The sequence below is a fragment of the Thermobia domestica genome, chromosome 6 (assembly GCF_964235325.1).
Source record: "Thermobia domestica chromosome 6, izTheDome1.hap1.1, whole genome shotgun sequence".
NCBI lineage: Eukaryota > Metazoa > Arthropoda > Insecta > Zygentoma > Lepismatidae > Thermobia > Thermobia domestica.
In genome coordinates, this window is record NC_137459.1 from 3,786,798 (window position 1) to 3,806,436 (window position 19,639).

At 35.8% G+C, this 19,639-nt stretch overlaps 1 protein-coding gene across 8 annotated transcripts in view; it reads left to right on the forward strand.

Annotated features, from left to right (window-relative positions):
* brm (ATP-dependent helicase brm) overlaps positions 1-19,639 on the forward strand; it is a 91,445-nt gene that overhangs the window by 25,811 nt on the left and 45,995 nt on the right. For 7 of the 8 annotated variants that reach the window (XR_014131793.1, XR_014131794.1, XM_081761251.1 and 4 more), the window contains exons 7-13: positions 1,063-1,224; positions 3,659-3,855; positions 6,109-6,250; positions 8,567-8,687; positions 12,772-12,927; positions 17,019-17,154; positions 18,341-18,422. Coding sequence is in view for 6 of the 8 variants with exons in the window: in XM_081761251.1 (XP_081617377.1) it covers positions 1,063-1,224; positions 3,659-3,855; positions 6,109-6,250; positions 8,567-8,687; positions 12,772-12,927; positions 17,019-17,154; positions 18,341-18,422 (996 nt within the window). In the remaining 2 variants the exon portion in view is untranslated. The remainder of the gene's footprint in view (positions 1-1,062; positions 1,225-3,658; positions 3,856-6,108; positions 6,251-8,566; positions 8,688-12,771; positions 12,928-17,018; positions 17,155-18,340; positions 18,423-19,639) is intronic. The other variant, XM_081761247.1, reaches the window with a different exon arrangement.

A 19,639-nucleotide genomic window follows, 5' to 3' on the forward strand; every position in this document is an offset into this window, starting at 1 on the left:
TTTTGCAGTCATATAGCTTAGAAATATTTGATGACCAATATTGCGGTTTGTGACGATTGATCTTAAACCGGCGTTTGAGTAATATCATATACAGGTCCTCATTTTTTATTTGATACTTGTTTCAAAAGCAACCATAAACCAATCACTCACTCACTACATCACAAACAAGTAGTAAAGAAAAAAATAGACTAAATAGTATTAAATCCATACAGAAATCAAAAGATCACTTCCTAAAATATGAAACGTTTCAGTTATTCACGAAAAACTCTCATTATCTCTAGCACAAACAGGCAAATTCACCGAAGTATACGTAAAAGCGTAATAGTACGTCGAACATAAAATATGCTAAAAATTCTAAGGGCGTAATAATATGTCAACTCACTGACAATGGATTCAGTCACAAAAATTACACAGTGAAGGAGTTAACCAACGTTTATGTGACATTGTTTAGGTATAGTCTTTCTGGCAAAACGTTTCCCACATCTTAGTTATCTTGGATACCTTCTGTGAAGGATCAGTCCTTGGCACCATAGAAAAATTACTTTACGTAAAGGAGTATTGCTATATGAGAGTGACTGTGTATAGAAGCAATAATTGTACAGTTGTTGCACATGTGGTATCTAATCCAACAGCTTATCCGTCTACTCCAGCTGTTGATTTCCAGTCTGCTGTATCTATTTCTGACCAGCAGAGGAAAGGAACAGACTACCTACCCTTTCTATGCTGGGTTAGTGCCCTATCGTAGTACTTTAGGTAGATGGGCTAGTACGTTCTTTCCGGCAGAACACTCATAGACATGATATAAGGAATCACTGTATAAAGTTTGTCGATGCAGTTTCTTCACATCCTGTATAGTAACACTGGTGTACGTTTTTGTCTTTTAAGAATTAAGATTTTCTTTCTGTAACTAATTCATGTTTTTCTATGTTAGATATAGATGTTTAATCTTCCTTGATGAATCACGAGATGTAAATATAACCTCAATCCTGATATCCCAGAAATACAATTGCTTTTAAATCAATTTGTGTGCATATAAAACTAATGAAAAATTGATATTTGTAGGTTGTGGCTTGTACCAGACGTGATACGACCTTAGAAACCGCCTGTAATGTAAAAGCCTACAAAAGGACAAAGCGACAAGGCCTGCGAGAAGCCCGTGCAACCGAAAAACTAGAAAAACAACAGAAGTTAGAGGCAGAGCGGAAAAGAAGACAGAAACATCAGGTGAGTCCTAACAATTTTACCTGTCGACAAGAAACTGTTTTATTCTCTATGCTTTTCTATTTTGGGGTTGTATTTTTACTATACAATTTTTACCCTTCCTGTAAATTTTGCATGCATGCTTATATGCCATTATAAAACAATATTCCATCACATATAACCCAGACTTCGAATATTTATTGTGTTTCGAAAATTAATGTCACTACTAGCTTATCTAGAATAACCCTTGTACAGCTGACAAAAGAAACACACTTTTAATTCTAAATGCTTGCGTTTCGATTAGTTAACTCTATAATGCATAGTGGGACAGATATGGATCATAGTGGTAAATAATCTGTGCTTAACGGTATGTAATTGCTAATGCATATTGAACCAGATTGGGAAAGTTCGAAGCTAGTTGTAATTCCACAGTTTTCGCATAGATGGCACTATTAAGCGTACTGGTACTTCCGTTACTCATTTTTGTTTTCTCTTGCAAAATTAGTATTTTCACACAAAATAATAGTAATAAAAAAAAATCATGCATTATAGGGTTAACGAGTAGTGACTAAAATGTAGAAAGTATTTTTAAGGGAAAGATTTTATTCCAAACGTAAAAAGAAAAATATTATCTTTGTATTCCGCAACATCTCGGCCCATTCAGAAGAGAGTTATTTGGTCAGTTAAATGCTTTTAAAAATTCGAAGTGTAAAAGAAGTGTGACTGAGTCGAGAATCAAACTCGGTCTCCAGCTTACTCTGCCGCTGCGCTAACCTCTACGTTACTCAGTCTAGAGCACTGACTTCAAGACTGTAAAATAGGGTTGTTTAGGGAGTGAACTGAGTACCTAATTGTTAACGCATCCTTACTGCAAGCCAAAGACCTGGTATTCGATTCTTGGCCCAGACATTGTTTTAATTCGTATTTTTTTACATGAATTTGTAGATATCGAGGACAGTGTGTACTGAAAAGTCGGTTGATTTCTTCAGTTTCGCATATAAATGCATGAGAGTTACTGAGGATATGAAATTCTTGCATCACGTTATGATAACCAGCGATATTACGAAACATTTACTTCCTTAAAACTTTTTACTCCACCTTTCATATAGATTTAAAACAAAACAATTAACTATCTCTGCGTTATCATATAAACAAAAAACCACATGTCCTCGCTATATCTTTTGTGTGTGAGTAAATTTAATTTAATATTTTGGCTGTACACCGTTAACCTTGATCACTACGATGTAAAGAGGTTATGAAGATCTTGGGGAGAGAAAGGCACAGTCAAGATTTTTACAACTGCATTGTAAAAATTGTTCGAATTCAGATGAGCTGTTTGGTGAACTTAGTGGTTAGAAATTAAGCGTCCGCCCCTATTGATTTTTTTTAAGTATCTAAATTGTATTTATAGTTAGTGAACAATAATAGTATTCATACTGCATCTTAATTTCCTTGATCAAAGATATTGCAATTTCAAAGCCTTCAAAACTACTTCATCCTGCTTCTGTAATCAAAGTTGACGGTTTGTCTTGGGATATATAGGGTGGTCCATTTATAATGATAGTAGTAATTATCTCAGAAATGGTATAAGACAGAGAAGTGAAATATTGCATCAAGAAACTATAGGAAAGAGGACAACGTTCTAGGTATTTTGTAACATCACCGAATGAACAGTTTTGCCAACCCAATATGAAGTTATATTTTTTCATATGGCACTACGTCAAATTAATACGTATTTCAAATCAACACGTCAAGGGAAAACTTCAAATACCATGTTTATTATTCAGTGTTTCAAAATAAGGGTGCTATAGTATCACGAACGTCTAAAGTATGGAAGCTTCTAACATACATACAGCACAAAGGAGATGGACAGGATGATACACATCGAAAGTACCTCAGCGTTGGATAGCATGCTCATGGTATGACTTGTTTCGAATGAATAAGAAATAAGGTACCAGGGCTTGATTTTTTTATGCTTTATTTCGAAAAATGGTTTACAATGGATGTGTAAATTATTTTGTCGTTTACTGCACTTCGATATCTGAAACCGTCCTGGAGATATGATAAATATTAACAAAGTTCGAAACACTGTTGAAAATGACGTGTTTGTGGAAAACATTTAAGATGCTTGTTGTTTTACTTCTCTTTTACAGCAATAGCTTTGAGTAGCTGTAATTACAACAAGTTGTCACAATTACATGATTTAAACAGTTAAATAACTAGTCGTAATTCGTTTGTGGTACCAGTTGCTGTGAATCGCTGTAGTTATGTACCTTTAATAAAATGTATCATGAATTTTTTGTATATATGTATGTTCAGCATGCGTGACTTGGACACTCGATTATTCTTATCTGGTATTTATTTTCTTTCTCTTCTCTTTGTCTCATGATGTCTTGAAAGTGCATTTCAGTTTCATTGATATGCATATTCTATAGTCTATTATTTTATGTTTCATTAGGAATACTTAAACGCGGTGTTGCAACATGGTAAAGACCTGAAAGAATTCCATAGGAACAACATGGCAAAGATACTACGATTGAACAAAGCAGTCCTGAATCATCATGCGAATGCGGAGAGAGAACAGAAGAAGGAACAAGAAAGGATTGAGAAGGAACGAATGCGGCGACTGATGGCTGAGGATGAAGAAGGATACAGGTAACTTCTGCTGAATTGCAAAATAGGAATTTCAGTAGTTCTACTGCTGGGTGAGAGGAACGCAAACTAAATGGTAGGAGAAAAAATTTCGAGAGAGTCAGGTGGTATGGAGGGAGTGGGATTAAATTAGGAAAAATATTCGAATACTTATGAAATAATTAGTAATAGTGAAATCGCACGAGAGGACAAACAACCTTTACTTTTAACCCATTCCACTGCTTTTGTGCCTTTATTGACAATCTGTTAATTAAAAAAGAATCTTCGATTTCCTCAGAAATTTGAGGGAAGAATGTGGTACCCTAAAAACTTGACTGTATTCTCCAGATCGTTTATTTCATTACATTTCTTTATTATTTACATTTCGTTGTCTAATACAGGGTGCTGCTGGAGAATGATGATTTTTCATTGCAGATACTGACAACATTGAGTGACGTAACGATAGTTAGGTGTTCCTCTACCCAAGCATTTTAGTCAGGATGAGACAGAGGCCGGAATAAACCATGCCTTTAACATAGATTTTATTATTATTATTATTATTATTATTATTAAATGAAGCTATGATCGCTGGACAGCGTGCTTTTCGGCAACACTCGATTTACCGTAATCGGCTTGTTCCCACACGGAATACTATTTTGCTTTGTGTCAATTTTCGTGCGATGGCATTCGAGAGATCCCAGAAGGTAGATAATACGGCTCGAATTCCCTAGAACATTGACCAAGTCCAACAGTCTGTTTATGCTGAGTACTCGATGATCCGAAAGAGAACATGATTTGCACCTGCAGTTGACAGATAACTTATGTCGTCGAATATTGCATGAGGGTTTGTACTTTCCCTCTTACGAATTTGTTGTGCAAATGTTAAGTTCCACCAACAAAGTACACAGAAGAATAACAGTTGTGACACATGTCTTAAGTCATCCTTTTCTAAGAGGCGAAACTTTTCTTCCCCTTTTTTTCAGCATACTGACATCAGTACACAGAACTACCAGTACTGGACCGAACAAAATCCTCGTATGTGATTGAAATGTTTCTGTGTTTTGTGCTATTAATATATTTTGAAGACTGTCAGGGCATACCGCTGGCAGTGAAGAACATCATAAAAGAATGCATGAGTGGACCGGGACTCGAACCCAGAATCTTGGCGGTACCGTGCCGATGCATTACCACTACACTGCTCAGCCTACTCGTTAAACATCAATACATTTTTCGTAAACAGACACGATGGTGTAAGAAATGAACACCGACTTCAAGAATGAGAGAAAATATGGCTGCTCGCGGAGTGGATTGGGTAGTTTAGTGGTTAAGACATCGGCATTTGTACCACAGGGATCCCGGGTTCGAGTTGCGACCAAGTCGTTCATTTTATCACTGTGTAAGCATCTCTGTGTAAGCATCTTTTAAGTTTCTTTAGTGTAACTGAATTCGTATTCAATTCTAATGAACTGAAGCTGAAATAAATAAATTAGAAAGTATGTTTCTTGTGGAGAAAGTGTATTCTTCCTTATACATATGATATGTTAGTTGAAAATTTCGTTAACTTGTGCTTGCTTACCTCGTGAGAAAAAATTGCAGCTATAGCAATTGAAATAATTACGAACAATTAAAAAATTGGATCACAGAAGGTTAATTATTTCGATGAGATGTGGGAGTTATTGCATTACCTAGTATGCCCTTGAATTTTCACAAACAGAAATAATATCTGTATTTTTGGAAAGAGCGAGAAAGTAAAAAGCTAAAGTTGGGATAGGATTAAGTCTGTGTGATTTGAGATTTAGAAAAATGTGTTTTTCATTACGTTCACTCTGTTAACGCTCGGGTAACAACTTCTGCAGAACGAACTAAACTTTTGAATTCTTTTGATTTAGTTTACAATGAAAGGTGTCAGTGATCGTGTTCAATCACTTTGTATAACATAGACTGAAAATGAAATCCGTGCTAAGTGTCAAAAATGGAAAAAGTTCAGTTTAATGTCAAAATGTGCGCTATGTGCCTAACAGTTCTCAGTTAAATTCGGGCTATCTATTCTTCATTGACAAAGTAGTTCAAGTAATCGCCAGGAGAATGCGCGTGGGTATATGTCCCACCAGTTCTGAAGTAACATCTGAGCTTTTTACTCAACATTTTCAGTTTGGCACTTAGCACGGATATTTATAGTCAGTCTACATATGTGTGTTTCCAAAATATTGCATAACTAATGAGATTTCAGTTCTTGGTGCTATGATACAATGAAACCTGTATTTTTCCTGTTTACAGGAAACTGATCGACCAGAAGAAAGACAAAAGATTAGCGTTCCTTCTTCAGCAAACAGATGAGTACATTGGGAATCTAACTGAAATGGTGAAGCAACATAAGACAGAACAGCGTCGGAAGCAGCGCGAACAGAAACAGAGGAAGGTGAGTTTTTTTAAATCATATTCTCACAATATCTTTCTGTAATTGAAACGCAATTGTATTTTTCCGTTATGATGGCCTTTAATTAAAAAAAAAAAAAACTGCTTCTATATTATGCAGCATGACTATGCTATGGAAACTTGCTAACAGGAAGCTGAGAATTAACTAACTCCCTCTTGAAAATTGCTGATATTCTTTATGAATATTCATATATAATGTGTTGACATGATACAAATATATCATAATACATACTGTAATACCGTATTTACGCGAATCTGAGACGCCCTCAAATGTAAGACACACCCCCAATTTTTGAAGGAAAAATTGAAGAAAAAAATCCTCGAATGTAAGACGCACCCTTGGCGAAAATGATAAAACCTATAAGGTATTGATTTTAAAGAATGAATAATAATAATAATAAACATGGGAAAACAAATAATGTTATGGGAAAATAAATAAAGACTGAACTTACTGCTGCAATAAATGGTATATTAATGTAGCATATAATCATATTATACCAGTATGTACACACGCATCAAACAAATAATTATTCAGCTATTATTTAAACTTGCATCTTTTCTTCTGTTTTGTACTCACACTAGCAAAAACAACACTGACACGTTACTGCTCATCATCTGTTTCCTCATCGCCATCACTTATCTTTTCCAGTTTTTCCACTTTTGATGGCCAAATACACACAAAAAACACATTCTTTACAGAATCGTGACTAACGGGATTAGCAATTTTTGGCAAAACTTCATCTAATCTGGCCTAAAGTTGCATAATTCAGATCTTGATTTTGGAGGAAAAAAGATCGACAAAAAGCTGCGTCTTAGAATCGTGTAAGTACGATTGTAAGTGTAGATTTTTGTACCTTCCAATAGCGAGAGTAATCCAGTATATTCCAAGTTTGGCACAGCCGGCTTCCAGTTATGAAGTGTGTCAGTAAATGCTACTAGTTGAGAAATGCAGGTTGAGCGTCTTCGTGCTGCAAAGGGATGCCAGAATCTTAGAAACTGCCATTGCAACCTCACGGATCTATGTCGAATACTCACAGAAGTTTATCGCTTCTCGATATCTGTTAGTTTGGGGTATGTGATATAAAAAATTATTTATTCAAAGTCCTACAAAATCTAGCCGCACATGAGCGTGACCAAACCCGCCAGAATTTCCAAACGGGTTTGATGTAAGAATTCGAGTTTCATCCTTGTAAACAGCTTTCATTTCGAGAATTACTGACGAAAAACTGACCATCAGATCGAATGCAGAAAGTCATGGTTAATCGATATGAACACTGGCCCAGTTTGTTTCGTTGTTTAATGTGTTAGATTTATAAATCTCTAGAAGTGCCGTTGCTAGTAACAACATCTTCCTACGTCCAGTGTTGAAAGAATGAACCTCAATTGGAAGTCACAGTTTGGAGCAGAATGACATTCCACAGTTTTTGGCTCAATCCTTACTTGGGACCCAAAAAAACACAGGTCGTTACCTATTCATTTTAGCGATACCGTACAGAATATTGTCCACAAATAGTACAACACTCAGGATTTACAAGGAAAATAGGTACCGCGCCTAACACTTTTAAAATTTCAATTTAACATCTTCACATTTCTTTCATTTCGAATCATTTCCGAATATTGTCTTTTCGGCTCCCATACTTAATTAAAAAAGAAGTGAAATCTTTGAGTATAACGACCCATGATTGTACCCGTTAGGCTAAGGGAGACACAATTAAAGCAAGTGAATGGTGATGGAAGAAGTGGTGGAATGTGAAAGTGGGAGGAAAGCGAAGTATCCAAGAAAACTCACGGACACGATGTTGTCCAGCACAAACTTACTTCGCCGGGATCGAACCAAGGATCCTATGCACCAGAAGTAAACGCCCCACCACTGAGCCACCGTGTCCCTTCCCCCGTATACTTAATGGATCTAATACTAACGAGCGCAACACGTACCGGTAACAACTTCCGAGCCCTCTTTCTGGGATATTGGCCTGCGCGCGCCTTCCGTGTACGTGATCCCGGGTCGATTTTCAGTGAGAGTATTTAACGCGGTACAGTGGTTCGGATTCCGGCTTAAACTGTAAATCCACATCTCATACAGCCCTGACGCTGAAAACTTACACTAAACTTCAACAAACAAACAAAAAGTAAGCGCTTCAAGTGTCCTCTAGGACATCATTTCATCACAATAGTTTCAGCCCATGTAGGGCATAATCATAAGATGTAGAATGTAGGTAGTAATTATTTATTTATTTATAAAAGAGTGGAGAGCTGTCAGTCAATCGATTGAGAGTTGAACTTGTTTGATTTCTTTCAGAAGAAAAAGAAGAAGAAGGCAGAAGGCGAGGTTAATGGCAATTGCGAAGCGATCGACGGCCTCCACGACGAAAGCTCTCAAATGTCGGATGTACGAGTCACTGTCATTGAGACAGCTACAGGTGAGAACTCGTGACACTTTAATTAATGTATTATAAAATTACATTACTTTCAGTTTCTTCTAAATATGAAAGTAATGCACATCAAATTACTACCACGCATAAGGAATAGTAATATGACTTACTTATGACTTCTTACTTACCTTCATGTATCTCATTGATTCCTCGAATTTTTGGAGCCTTTGTCAACATTTTGAAGATGTACATGGTTAAATATTTGATTAAAGGCACACAGAAGATAAGGTAGTTACTCCAGCCATACTACACTACTTGGTTGGTCAATACATTTTTGCTCTTACGTGGATGGAGTTGAACTAGAATGTTATTATTAGTCCTTTTCTACATTGTCACCATGCAAAGTAACAGTTCTGGAATCGGTCTTTTAGCTTCCACAGCCCCTCTTTGTAGAACGTATCAGAATGACTAGAAAACCAATACTTTACTTCAGACATGACTTCCGTATCTGAAACAAGACACTTTCCTACCAGTGATTGCTTCATTTTGGGAAACAAGAAGTGTGATGGGGCAAGGTCAGGAGAATATGGCGGAGCCTGAAGTAATTCCAACCGAAACTTTGCACAAAATCCATGGTTTCCTGGACTTTGTGTTGGGAGCATTTTCCAGTAAGAGGTGAACACGTTGGTGAACACATCACGATATTTTACCTTACAGGCATCACGAAGTTTTTTCAGCATACCCTGTAAAATATACCAGTCATACTATGCCCATAGGTTAAATAATCAGTAAGAATAACGCCCTTGCAATTCCAGAAATCGCTGAAGAAGGTTTTCCATCTCTTGGTTTGTCCTCCAAACTCAAGTGTTCATAGCTCTCTGTTCCATGTTTTAAAAATGTTTAAGGATGGACACTTGTACGTCACATCCCGGTCTCAATTATTTCATCCATAACATCAACATTGCTGGCAACAAAAAACGTGGATGGACAACCTTCATGAATCTCATCACTGAGAAATGTGCAGCCACATTGGAATTTGGAGTATCAATTGTACACAATTTTAATCCTAGTGGGTGGAGCTTCATTTCCAAATGCCAAAGAAGGTAGCTCGATGCATTGTTTCGGTGTTAAACTGCATTTAAAATCATTGCTTGAAAGTGTTCACGAGAGAAATTTCCATTTCTTACACAAAATTACTTCAAACTGCTGTGAAAAATAAACGAATAGGCTTAAACAAACAAACAAACAAACAAAGATAATTTAAATAGAGAATGGTCTAATCTTCCGAATTTTGATAGTGAAACACTATCGGCAGAGTTAGTGGTAGTTTGCAGAAACTTTTCCAACAGCCCTCTTAATATCCGTCGTTCTAAGTATTTATCCTCTCCTTTTATGCATACACTTTGACCACCCACAACTTCCTCACCGAGACAAAAACTGAAGAACGGCTTCGTACACAATCAGACTTGGAGATCTAGCTGTGTACCTTTGTATATTTGTATATATATATATATATATATATATAAAACTTATGGCGGACACACACACAGTTTATTGTACATATAAGTACGTGGATCGTTCAATGCATAGTTTCCGTAAGCTGTAAAAAAAATAATTTTTAAAATACGTTATACATACATGTGTAGGTGGGTCCTTCCTTACCTCTCCACATAATCTCCATTGAGATTCAGGCATTTGTTTCACCTTTGCATCAATTTGTCCAAACAGTTTGCAAAAAGAAGTCAAAGCTCTGGCTATTTGTCCCTCTCCTCACATTCCGCTTCAGGGAAACGCAATTTGACATAAAGGACCTGCTCTCCTTTTGATGATAACGCCCACTCCACTCAGCATGCAAACAAGACACAAAATTGAAGGGTTAGGGTGGGGATGGCTGGCCCACTCTCCATACAGTCTCAATTTAGCGCCAGCACCGAGTTACTTCCATCTTTTTCCGGGGTTTAAGTCTGCATTGCATGGTGAACGTTTCGAAACAGATAAGGAAGTGAATCGGAATGTGGGGACAGTGCTAAATAGCCAGAGCCTTGACTTCTGTTTGCAAAGGGTTTGAACAAATTGGTGCAACGGTGAGACAAATGTGCGAATCTCAATGGGGATTATGTGCGGAGGTGAAGGAGGATCCACCTACACAGGTATGTATAGTTCACAAATGTGTCTTAAAAAAATAAATATTTTGCAGCTTAGGGAAACTTATATATTGAACGACCCACGTACAGTCACCCACATAAGTACCTGGACCCCTGAGTGTTATAATTCCATTACTTGGGGTCCAAGTACTTACGTGGGCGACTGTACAACAATGTAACTGTCTTCAAAGGTAAGCCGGAATGTATAGCCGTATTTTAGTGGTCTGATCTTTTTGTTGATGACTTGGGGAGCGTCGAACAATCGAGATTTTAGTAGATTTTAAGCTAGTGCAGAATATTTCAAAACTAGCTTTTCAGTTTTAAAGTAAGGTTTTATATAATGTGTTCACCTTTTCTGTTATTATGTGTGGATTCTTTCAAATATTTCGAAAGAGTTGAGTTGGACCTTAACTTGAGTTGGCATGTCTTATCCTCTTGTATGAGTTTCTTTGAATGCAATTTACAACTCGCGGCGTGAGCAGGTAATCTGAAAAATTGTATATAGACTTTGACGAAAAAGTCTCAGAATATTGTCTATTAAAAATAGACAATTCCCCGAGGGAGCTCATGTAGTTCGGATTCCACGTTAATCAGTAGGTCCCGTCTCATATAGCCTCGCTGCTGAAAGGGACGTTAATCTCAAAATGAACTCAACTAAAAATAGACAAAAACTTACCTAAGTATTTTTTTTAATTTATCTCTTAAACAGATATGTTTTTTATTAGAGATATTCATGAAAGAAGTGTACTGTTCACACAAGCAAGAGTAAAAGGACGCCCTTGAGCACCAAAATATTACATTGCAACGGAAGATAATTCCAAATATATATATAAAATGTGCTCATGATATAGAAAAACAATCGAATTCGCTGATTTCGTATTATTCATACTTTCACACCCCCATCAGAAGACAAAGAAATGAAATGTGATAATTCTTGTTCTACCGTCCTCATTACGAGAAATGCCAACCAATTACGCCGATGTTCGTCCGTCAAGTCGCCTATTTAAGGAGCTGTGACGTACTATGATCTTGCATCCCAGGTTCTTTTTTTCCAATCTCATTTGCAATTATTTGAACCTTTTAAATATTAAAACGGTTGACGAAAGGCCAGTGAGAATTGAACGAATTGATCTGTTATATGAAGGCAAAAGTAAGTAGTATGAAACAGTATACTTTGGAAGGAAAAGCAAAGAATGGCAGCGTAGTTAAATATAAAATGAAATGAAATGTATAAGTTTTACGTTCCACGATTATGCCGACTAGGCTAAAGGAGATGGTGATGATGAGAAATGAATTAAAAATAGTGGAGTGAAGAAAGTGGGAGGTAACGGGAGAACGCTGAGAAAACCTACGCACACGGTGTTTGTCCACCACAAAGCTCATTTGACGCGAGCTGGGATCGAACCAAGAACCCCCAAGCTCTAGAGATGAACGCTCTACCACCGCGGCAGTGTATTCGTGAGATCTAAAGTGAATTCCGTAGTTCCATGTGTTGCATAAGATACGATCATCTGAAACCTAGTAAACTGACATTTTTTTCTCTTTAAAAATAAGCATCAGTTTTCTTCTGATACACGGACTGTTTTCAATTCTTTAATGAAATCATAATCTCCATGAAGAATAGGTTTCATCTGCTCAGAGTATTCGGTGAAAATAATTATGAATATTTGAAATTTTAAAACAATTTTTTACTTGCGTTTTTCAGAAACGGAAACAAATTTGCGTAAGGAAAGTTAGTGATTTTCTTTAACTTTGATTAAATTAGATTATCTAAATACTGTCCGATAAGGTAATATGAAAAGTAATTCTTAAGATGAAATGCTGAACGTTCTTTACTTGCACTGATGCGTGAATTTTGTATCATCAAATGAACGCTTGGGTTTGAACTTTCTCCTTTCTTCATGAGTCATGATGCTTTAACTAGTTATTTCATTGTGATTTGTTTTCCTTGCTTGACGAAATTTGATAACGAATAATTAAATTTTCAGGGAAAGTGCTTTCTGGTGATGATGCTCCATTGGCGAGTCAGTTGCAGGCATGGCTAGAGATGCATCCAGGTTGGGAGTCTGCTCCAAGGGAAGATGAAGATGACGATGATGATGTATCTGAAGGAGAAACTGATGATGATGACGATGAAGAACAAGGTAAATAAAATTTCAACTCATCTTAGAACTGCTATCCTCAACCAAGAGTATGTCTACTTTAGCCAATTCTTGTGTAATTTGAATGTTACTTCCACATACAAGTGTAGAAAAATACCGCAATACACAAAATTCGTGTTCATACAAATACAAATTACGAAGTATAAATTGAAATTTGCTTCTTTTGTTGTATGCCATTTGCTAAGGAAATATAGTTTTATCAATATCAGAAATTTTGTGTTAAAGCCGTGTGTATGTTGTGTTCACTTACTTTCCATCCTTTGTTACGATATATTCGTTCCTGAGCATTTCTCCATGCATCATGAGCATAATGTAGGTTTTAGTTTTAATGTTTGTTTGGATTCAGTAGTTAATATTTGTATATGCGGAAAAATATCTTCAATTTTTTTTTTTTTTTTTTTTTTTTTTTTTTACCAAGCTTATGTGCAGTTTGACTGGTTCAGTATACCTTTACTTCGTATAGTTTGGTTTATGAGTGTTCTACCTGAAACGATGTAGCTTAGGATTGGACGCCCAGATAAAAATAGTTTATGCGCTGTCGGAAGTGTATTACTGAGCAGATGCTGTATTCCAATTCAAAGATAAATATTTAAATTAGGATCTGACTTAAAAACTCCTCGAAACTTGCTTTCTATTTTATTGCTGTAATAGGTGAAATGAACCGTCCCTCGCACGGAAAGAATAGATTTATGGAAAATATTTGAATTCTCTTCCACCATATTTCAATGAAAATGTAATGATAAAAATACAGAAGATACTCTACGTTTGACATAAATTTTGAAATATCCTATCCCCACGGAATACGCCTTGTAACGAAACTACTATAATTAAAAAGCCAAGCTTGAGGTACACTCATGTCCAAAATTACTTTCGCATGTCTATAAATATGTTGTTATAGGAATATAATTTGATAACGAATTAGCCCGGTATTTCTTATAATGTTAGTACGTGTATAATCGGCAAAGACATGTTTGTGGCAAATTTCATGTCAAAAGAGCAGTAAATAAGAACAATAAAACTTTCTTGTCCATTTAGCAACATTTTGTTTTATTCATTCTAATTTTCGTATTTATAATTCTTTTCCTATGAAATTTATCATAAATATGCATTTCCCGTTTATACACATAGTATCAGTATCAAAAGTGCCCTGCAACACCATTATCAAATTATACTCTTAGAAGAAGACAGTTATAGATTTGCGACAATCATTTTGGACATGAGTGTACGTAGTAAACTAACTCGATGGCGTATGGAACTCGAAGGTTCATGCTGCGTTCACAGAACCTCTCAATTAACTTCTGTCCTTAGCCAACTAAATCCAATTTCCACTTTGCATTTCTATCTCTGCGATATCCATCTTAATTTTATCCTCCTATCTGCGCCTAGGTCTTCCTAATGGTCGTTTTCCGATTGGATTTCCAGTTAAAACTTTGAAACTGTTCCTACTTTCTTTCATTCTGGCTACACGACCTACCCACCTCGGTCTCCTAGACTTGATGGCTCTAATAATGTTTGGTAAACCGTATACATTATGCAGTTCTTCGTTATGGAGTTTACACCATTCCCATTTTCGTTCCCCTTAGATCCGAATATTCGTCTCACGATTTTATTCTCAAATAGCTTTCTGCGTTCTTCCCTAAGAGTAGGCGACGCTGTTTCACAACCATAGAGCACAACAGGCATTATTATCGTTTTATATATTTTAAGCTGCAAATTCCTGACAAACAGATTTTGCAAAAACAAAAGGTTTTGAAGTGAATAATAGCTTTCCTACTTTCAGTCGACATATAATTTCTTCGTGAATATGGTTTTGGTCTGTTAATATTGATCCTAGATGTTTGAAAGTATCCACTTCGTTGAAAGTATTATTTGTTATTTTGGCGCAACCATAATTTGCAGTATTACGATCCCGGCAAATTTCCATGTATTTAGTTTTCTCTGCATTTACTTCTAAACCCATCTCCCTGCAAGCGTTTAATAAGATCTCTGCATTACTTTTTATTCTTCTCCTATCATCCTCTATTAAATTTATATCATCAGTTTACGCCATAACCTGGTGAATACCATTCAACTCTAGGGCCTGCTGATCATCTTGATTTTCTTTATAGTATACTCCGAAACAAAGTTGAATAACAATGGCGACAACGCATCTCTTTGTTTCAATCCATTCTCGACATGAAGGCTCATGAATAAATATTTTCGTTCTCGAACTTTACTTTGGGATTCATTTAGACACATCTTAATTAACTTAACTAGGTTTTTCGATATTCTATTTTCTCTAAGAATATTGTACAGTTTCCCTCCTAACCGAGTCATAGATCGTTCTAAAATCAATAAATAGTTGATGTACTGGGGCATTGTATTCCCACTTCTTTTCGAGTATTTGGAGAATGGTAAATATCTGATGAGTAGTTTATCGATTTCTAAATCCGCATTGAGAATCTCCAATAATTTCATCTGCGTATGGGGTCAATCTTGCTAACAGAATATTTGAAAGGATTTTATAGGATTGTAATAGAAGAGAGATGCCTCGATAATTATTACAGCCAGTTTTGTCGCCTTTCTTGTGAATTGACAGAATGATTGTTCATTTCCACTGTTGTGGCAATTCCTTGTTCCAGATAAGGAGAATGAGTTTGTATATCTTTTTCCACAATTTTTCCTCTGGAACTAAACCAAAAGGTTGGGTAATAGTTCTCTTTTACTTTACTTTGTTCTAGCATACATTTAATTTTGTGCCACATTTGCTTAATTATGCACCAAAACGCACGTGATGCAGTCACTTGCTTTCGGTAGTCACATGAAAGGAATTAATCACAATTTAGAATACATTTTAATTAAAATGTTAGTTTCATTATTTATTGTTATATTAATCAAATTAAAATCATATCCTTAGAATGTGTATTATGACGTTTTGTTGTTTTCGAAGGAACGAAAAAATAATGAATTTACGTAGTGATTAATTTCACACTTTGAACAAAGTGACTGTAGGGTAGGAAATCACCTGTTCTCATAACTAAATGAGCTATTCATTTGGTTTTAAGGAGAATTTACTGCGTCGAAAACTAGCTTCGAGTTGCAGAATCTTATCAGGATATATTCCGTAGCTGTGTTGATTGAAACAACTTCATCTGTTAGTAGATTGAGGTTTGAGGCGTTTGAGGTTTGTACTTAGATTACTCTTAAGATACGTAAATAGATACTCGCAGGAAATACCTAACAACAGATGAATATGACATAGATGCTAGTGTGGGCATACAGGAAGACTAGTGGCAGCGTGGCGGACGGACGTGGCTGAGAGAAGTAGACCGAGTTTAGCTGAAATCGCCTAATCCCGCGTTGAGAATATGGTAGATGCGTATCATATTGTAGAACAATCATTGTTGTGTTGCATGTACAGTTAGCAAATGTTAACTTTATTATTATATGCAGTGGAAACGGGACGAAAAAAAAAAAAAAAAAAAAAAACATGGTTGCCTAGATTGGCTCTGCTGGGGTAAGAGCCACGCTTCTTGAAACTGTGTTCGTCAGGAATTCAAATTTGCCAAAGAGTCGCAGCTGAGCTGAGGTTCACATAAGCATGAATTGTAGTGCGGAAATGTGCCAACCTAATAATAATAATAATAATAATTCAATTCTCTTACCGACCAACCCCTCCCTGTGAGTTATTTCTCTCCACTAAATAGTGCTCACTTTCAGCGAATAAAACTATTACAGGCTTCGGAAGCGAATATTAGGCCGAAGCAGACATTACTCAGTTTATCTTCTCTTTTCCTATTTCGCCTGCTGTGTCTTTATGAAGTTTCACCCAAAGTCGTTTTGTTTATTATGTGTGAAAGGGGGGGGGGGGGGTAGTAAGAAAGGGACAAAATGAAAACGGTTTCATTTCAGAACTTGCTTTAAAATTGTCCTGCTTGTGATTACATTTATTTGAGTAATTATTGGCTCTCCTTTTATATTTTCTTCCCTATCAGTTATTGTTTTCGACTTAGAGATTAAAGAGGTAAAATTTTACAATTCCATAAGTATTTAACTCTGTTTGTATTGATTATTGCATTGCTTTTTATTACCAGCTACTGACAAATCCGGCGGAGAGTCCACTACCAATAATGTAAAGTCTGAAGAAGAAAAAGCTAGAGATGTCATTCAAAAGGCAAAAGTCGAAGATGATGAATATAAAGTTCTTACAGGAGAACAAACATATTATAGGTACTAGTCTTTAATAATCATTTCAGGAGCTGATTGGCGTCAAAATTAGTCTGTAGTTCTTGTTGACCTCATCGATAAATAGCAAATTTGGAAAAAGAAAGTAGTTAAAAAAAAAAAAAAAAAAAAGATGAATGCATAAGAAAGCAAGATTGTGTTATGTCGAAGATATGGTGTGGTTGAGTTGGAGAAGGTGAAGGATGTTGATAATGTGTTCTAGAAAGTAAAAGTAACATTTGTGGTAATGAAGAAATACTTCACGTATAAACAAAACCATGACAAAACTGAGCAAAACTCTATTGTTTCGGCAACGTAACCTCACCTTCATCAGACACTTTTTTGCTATGGCACGTGTCTGATGAAGGCAGTATTACATTGCTGAAACAGTTGTACGACTTATATGTACTGCTTTGGTCAATTTTGAATTTAGTTTTTGCTTTATTAATACGTGTTCAATATTTCCAAAACTATAATGAACAATACGCAAATAATTGATATTGGTTGCTAACGTTTTCATTGTGACTTTATTTTGTAAATATTTTTTTTAATCTAAAATGAACTGTAAAGCTAGGTAGCCTTGCTGCAAGAATCTTGTAGCTGTCATTAAAAAAAAAAAAAAAAAATGGAACCCTACAATATTTCTCCATGTAAGCATAGTCTTGAAAGGGACATGCAACATTTTTTTTAATCTTGCAAGGACTCAAACCATGTGCAACTTTTTGGGTCGTCTTTCTTGATACCTGCTATCGACCTCCCACTGACATAAAGAGAAAAACTGTTTCACCACTTCCGAAACAACGGATTCTTTTGGATGGGGAGGGCAAGCGCTCCAAAATACGTGTTTCTAATAAGGAGGTTCACCATTTGTCCAGTAGAGTGCAGTGCTGCGTGGGTGGATATATCTTTCTTGCTTTCAGAAAGTTGTAATGTGTAAATAGTAAATAGAAAGATGGTGTTGCAAGACTTTTTAATGACAGCTAAAAGATTCTTGTAGCATGGCAACCTAGCTTAAGCCAAAAACTAAGTTCACGGATACAATAACTAGAATAAGATCGAAGACGAAATGAGTAATTAAATCAAAAAATGAATGTTAGAAATACCTTATACTAGCTTTTTTGCCAGGTAAGACAGTAATTTATTAGCAAAATAACATTACTTATTTTTAAATATCTACAACTTTCTTTTGCAGCATTGCCCATACAATTCGTGAAGAAGTTACTGAACAAGCCACTATTATGGTTAATGGCAAATTAAAAGAATATCAGATCAAGGTAATCGTGAATTATACAAGTTGTGTATGTGCACAATTATAGTGTTTCATCTAATTCCTTTTTGTAATGTAACGGTTACATATAAAGGAATTAAAATAATAAATGATTGCATATTGAATTCAGTTTAAAGACATTGTATATAAGAAGTTGCAAATAAAATGAGGAATCTGTTTTAGAAATATAGAATTAAGTTCATATATGTATTCAGAGATACAAATTACATTTGTTATGTTACTGCGAATGTTGTATTTTGAGTATGAATATATGCCTCTTCGTTTCGAGGTGTTGGACAACATACATAACAATTTTGCTTCACCCTTTTAAGTTGTATTGCCTATTTTTAGGTACTAACGTAGTTTTCATTATTCAATTTTAAAAAAGTACCAATAAAGCTTTTTACTTCGGTTTTTGTGTTTCCAAACATGTAGGCATTGTAGAACACGTTAACCATGGTTTCATACCTTTCTGTGTCGAGACATAGGGTGTGATGACGTCATAACTTTGAAAAAATAAGTGTTTTTATTATTTTTGCGGGCTTACTTTGTACCTAGAAGGTTGAAATTTTGCACACCGATTCAGTGCACCAGTTAATGTCTTTCAGATTGCGTTAAAACAGGGGAGAGGTCACAGGGGTAAAAGGGTTAAAAAAAAGGACACTTTTTAACAAAAAACTCTTTCTTCGCGATTTTCTCACCTCAGATACATGATTGAGATATGTGAATGATATCGTATGCAAGGCTGGTTATATTCTGTAGAGAATGATGGACGAACATGATCCTAGGATAAATAGTGATATCTCAGGAAATTTTTATCTGAGACCCTGTTTTATACGGAATTGTGGGTATATTATTTTTTGGCGGGCTTACTTTCTCACCTAGAAGATCAAAAGTTTGCACTCACATTCAGTGCACCCTTAGTACTTTCAGATTCTTTTTTTTATTTTTTTTAAAGATCTCTGCGTTAAAACAAGGAGGTCCAGAAGGCAAAAGGTAAAAGGAAAGGATATTTGTTTAACTAAAAATACTTTTTCCGCAATTTGCCAGCTTCAAATAGATGATGGAGACACATGAATGGTACTGTTTGAAAGCCTGTCTTATTCTGAAGAGAATGAGCTACAAAACATGATCCTAGGATAAATAGAGATGATGGTGTATCCGCTTGACTGAAAGTCTATAATTTATTCCAAAAAAGCCATAATTTTAAAAGGTTAATGGAGA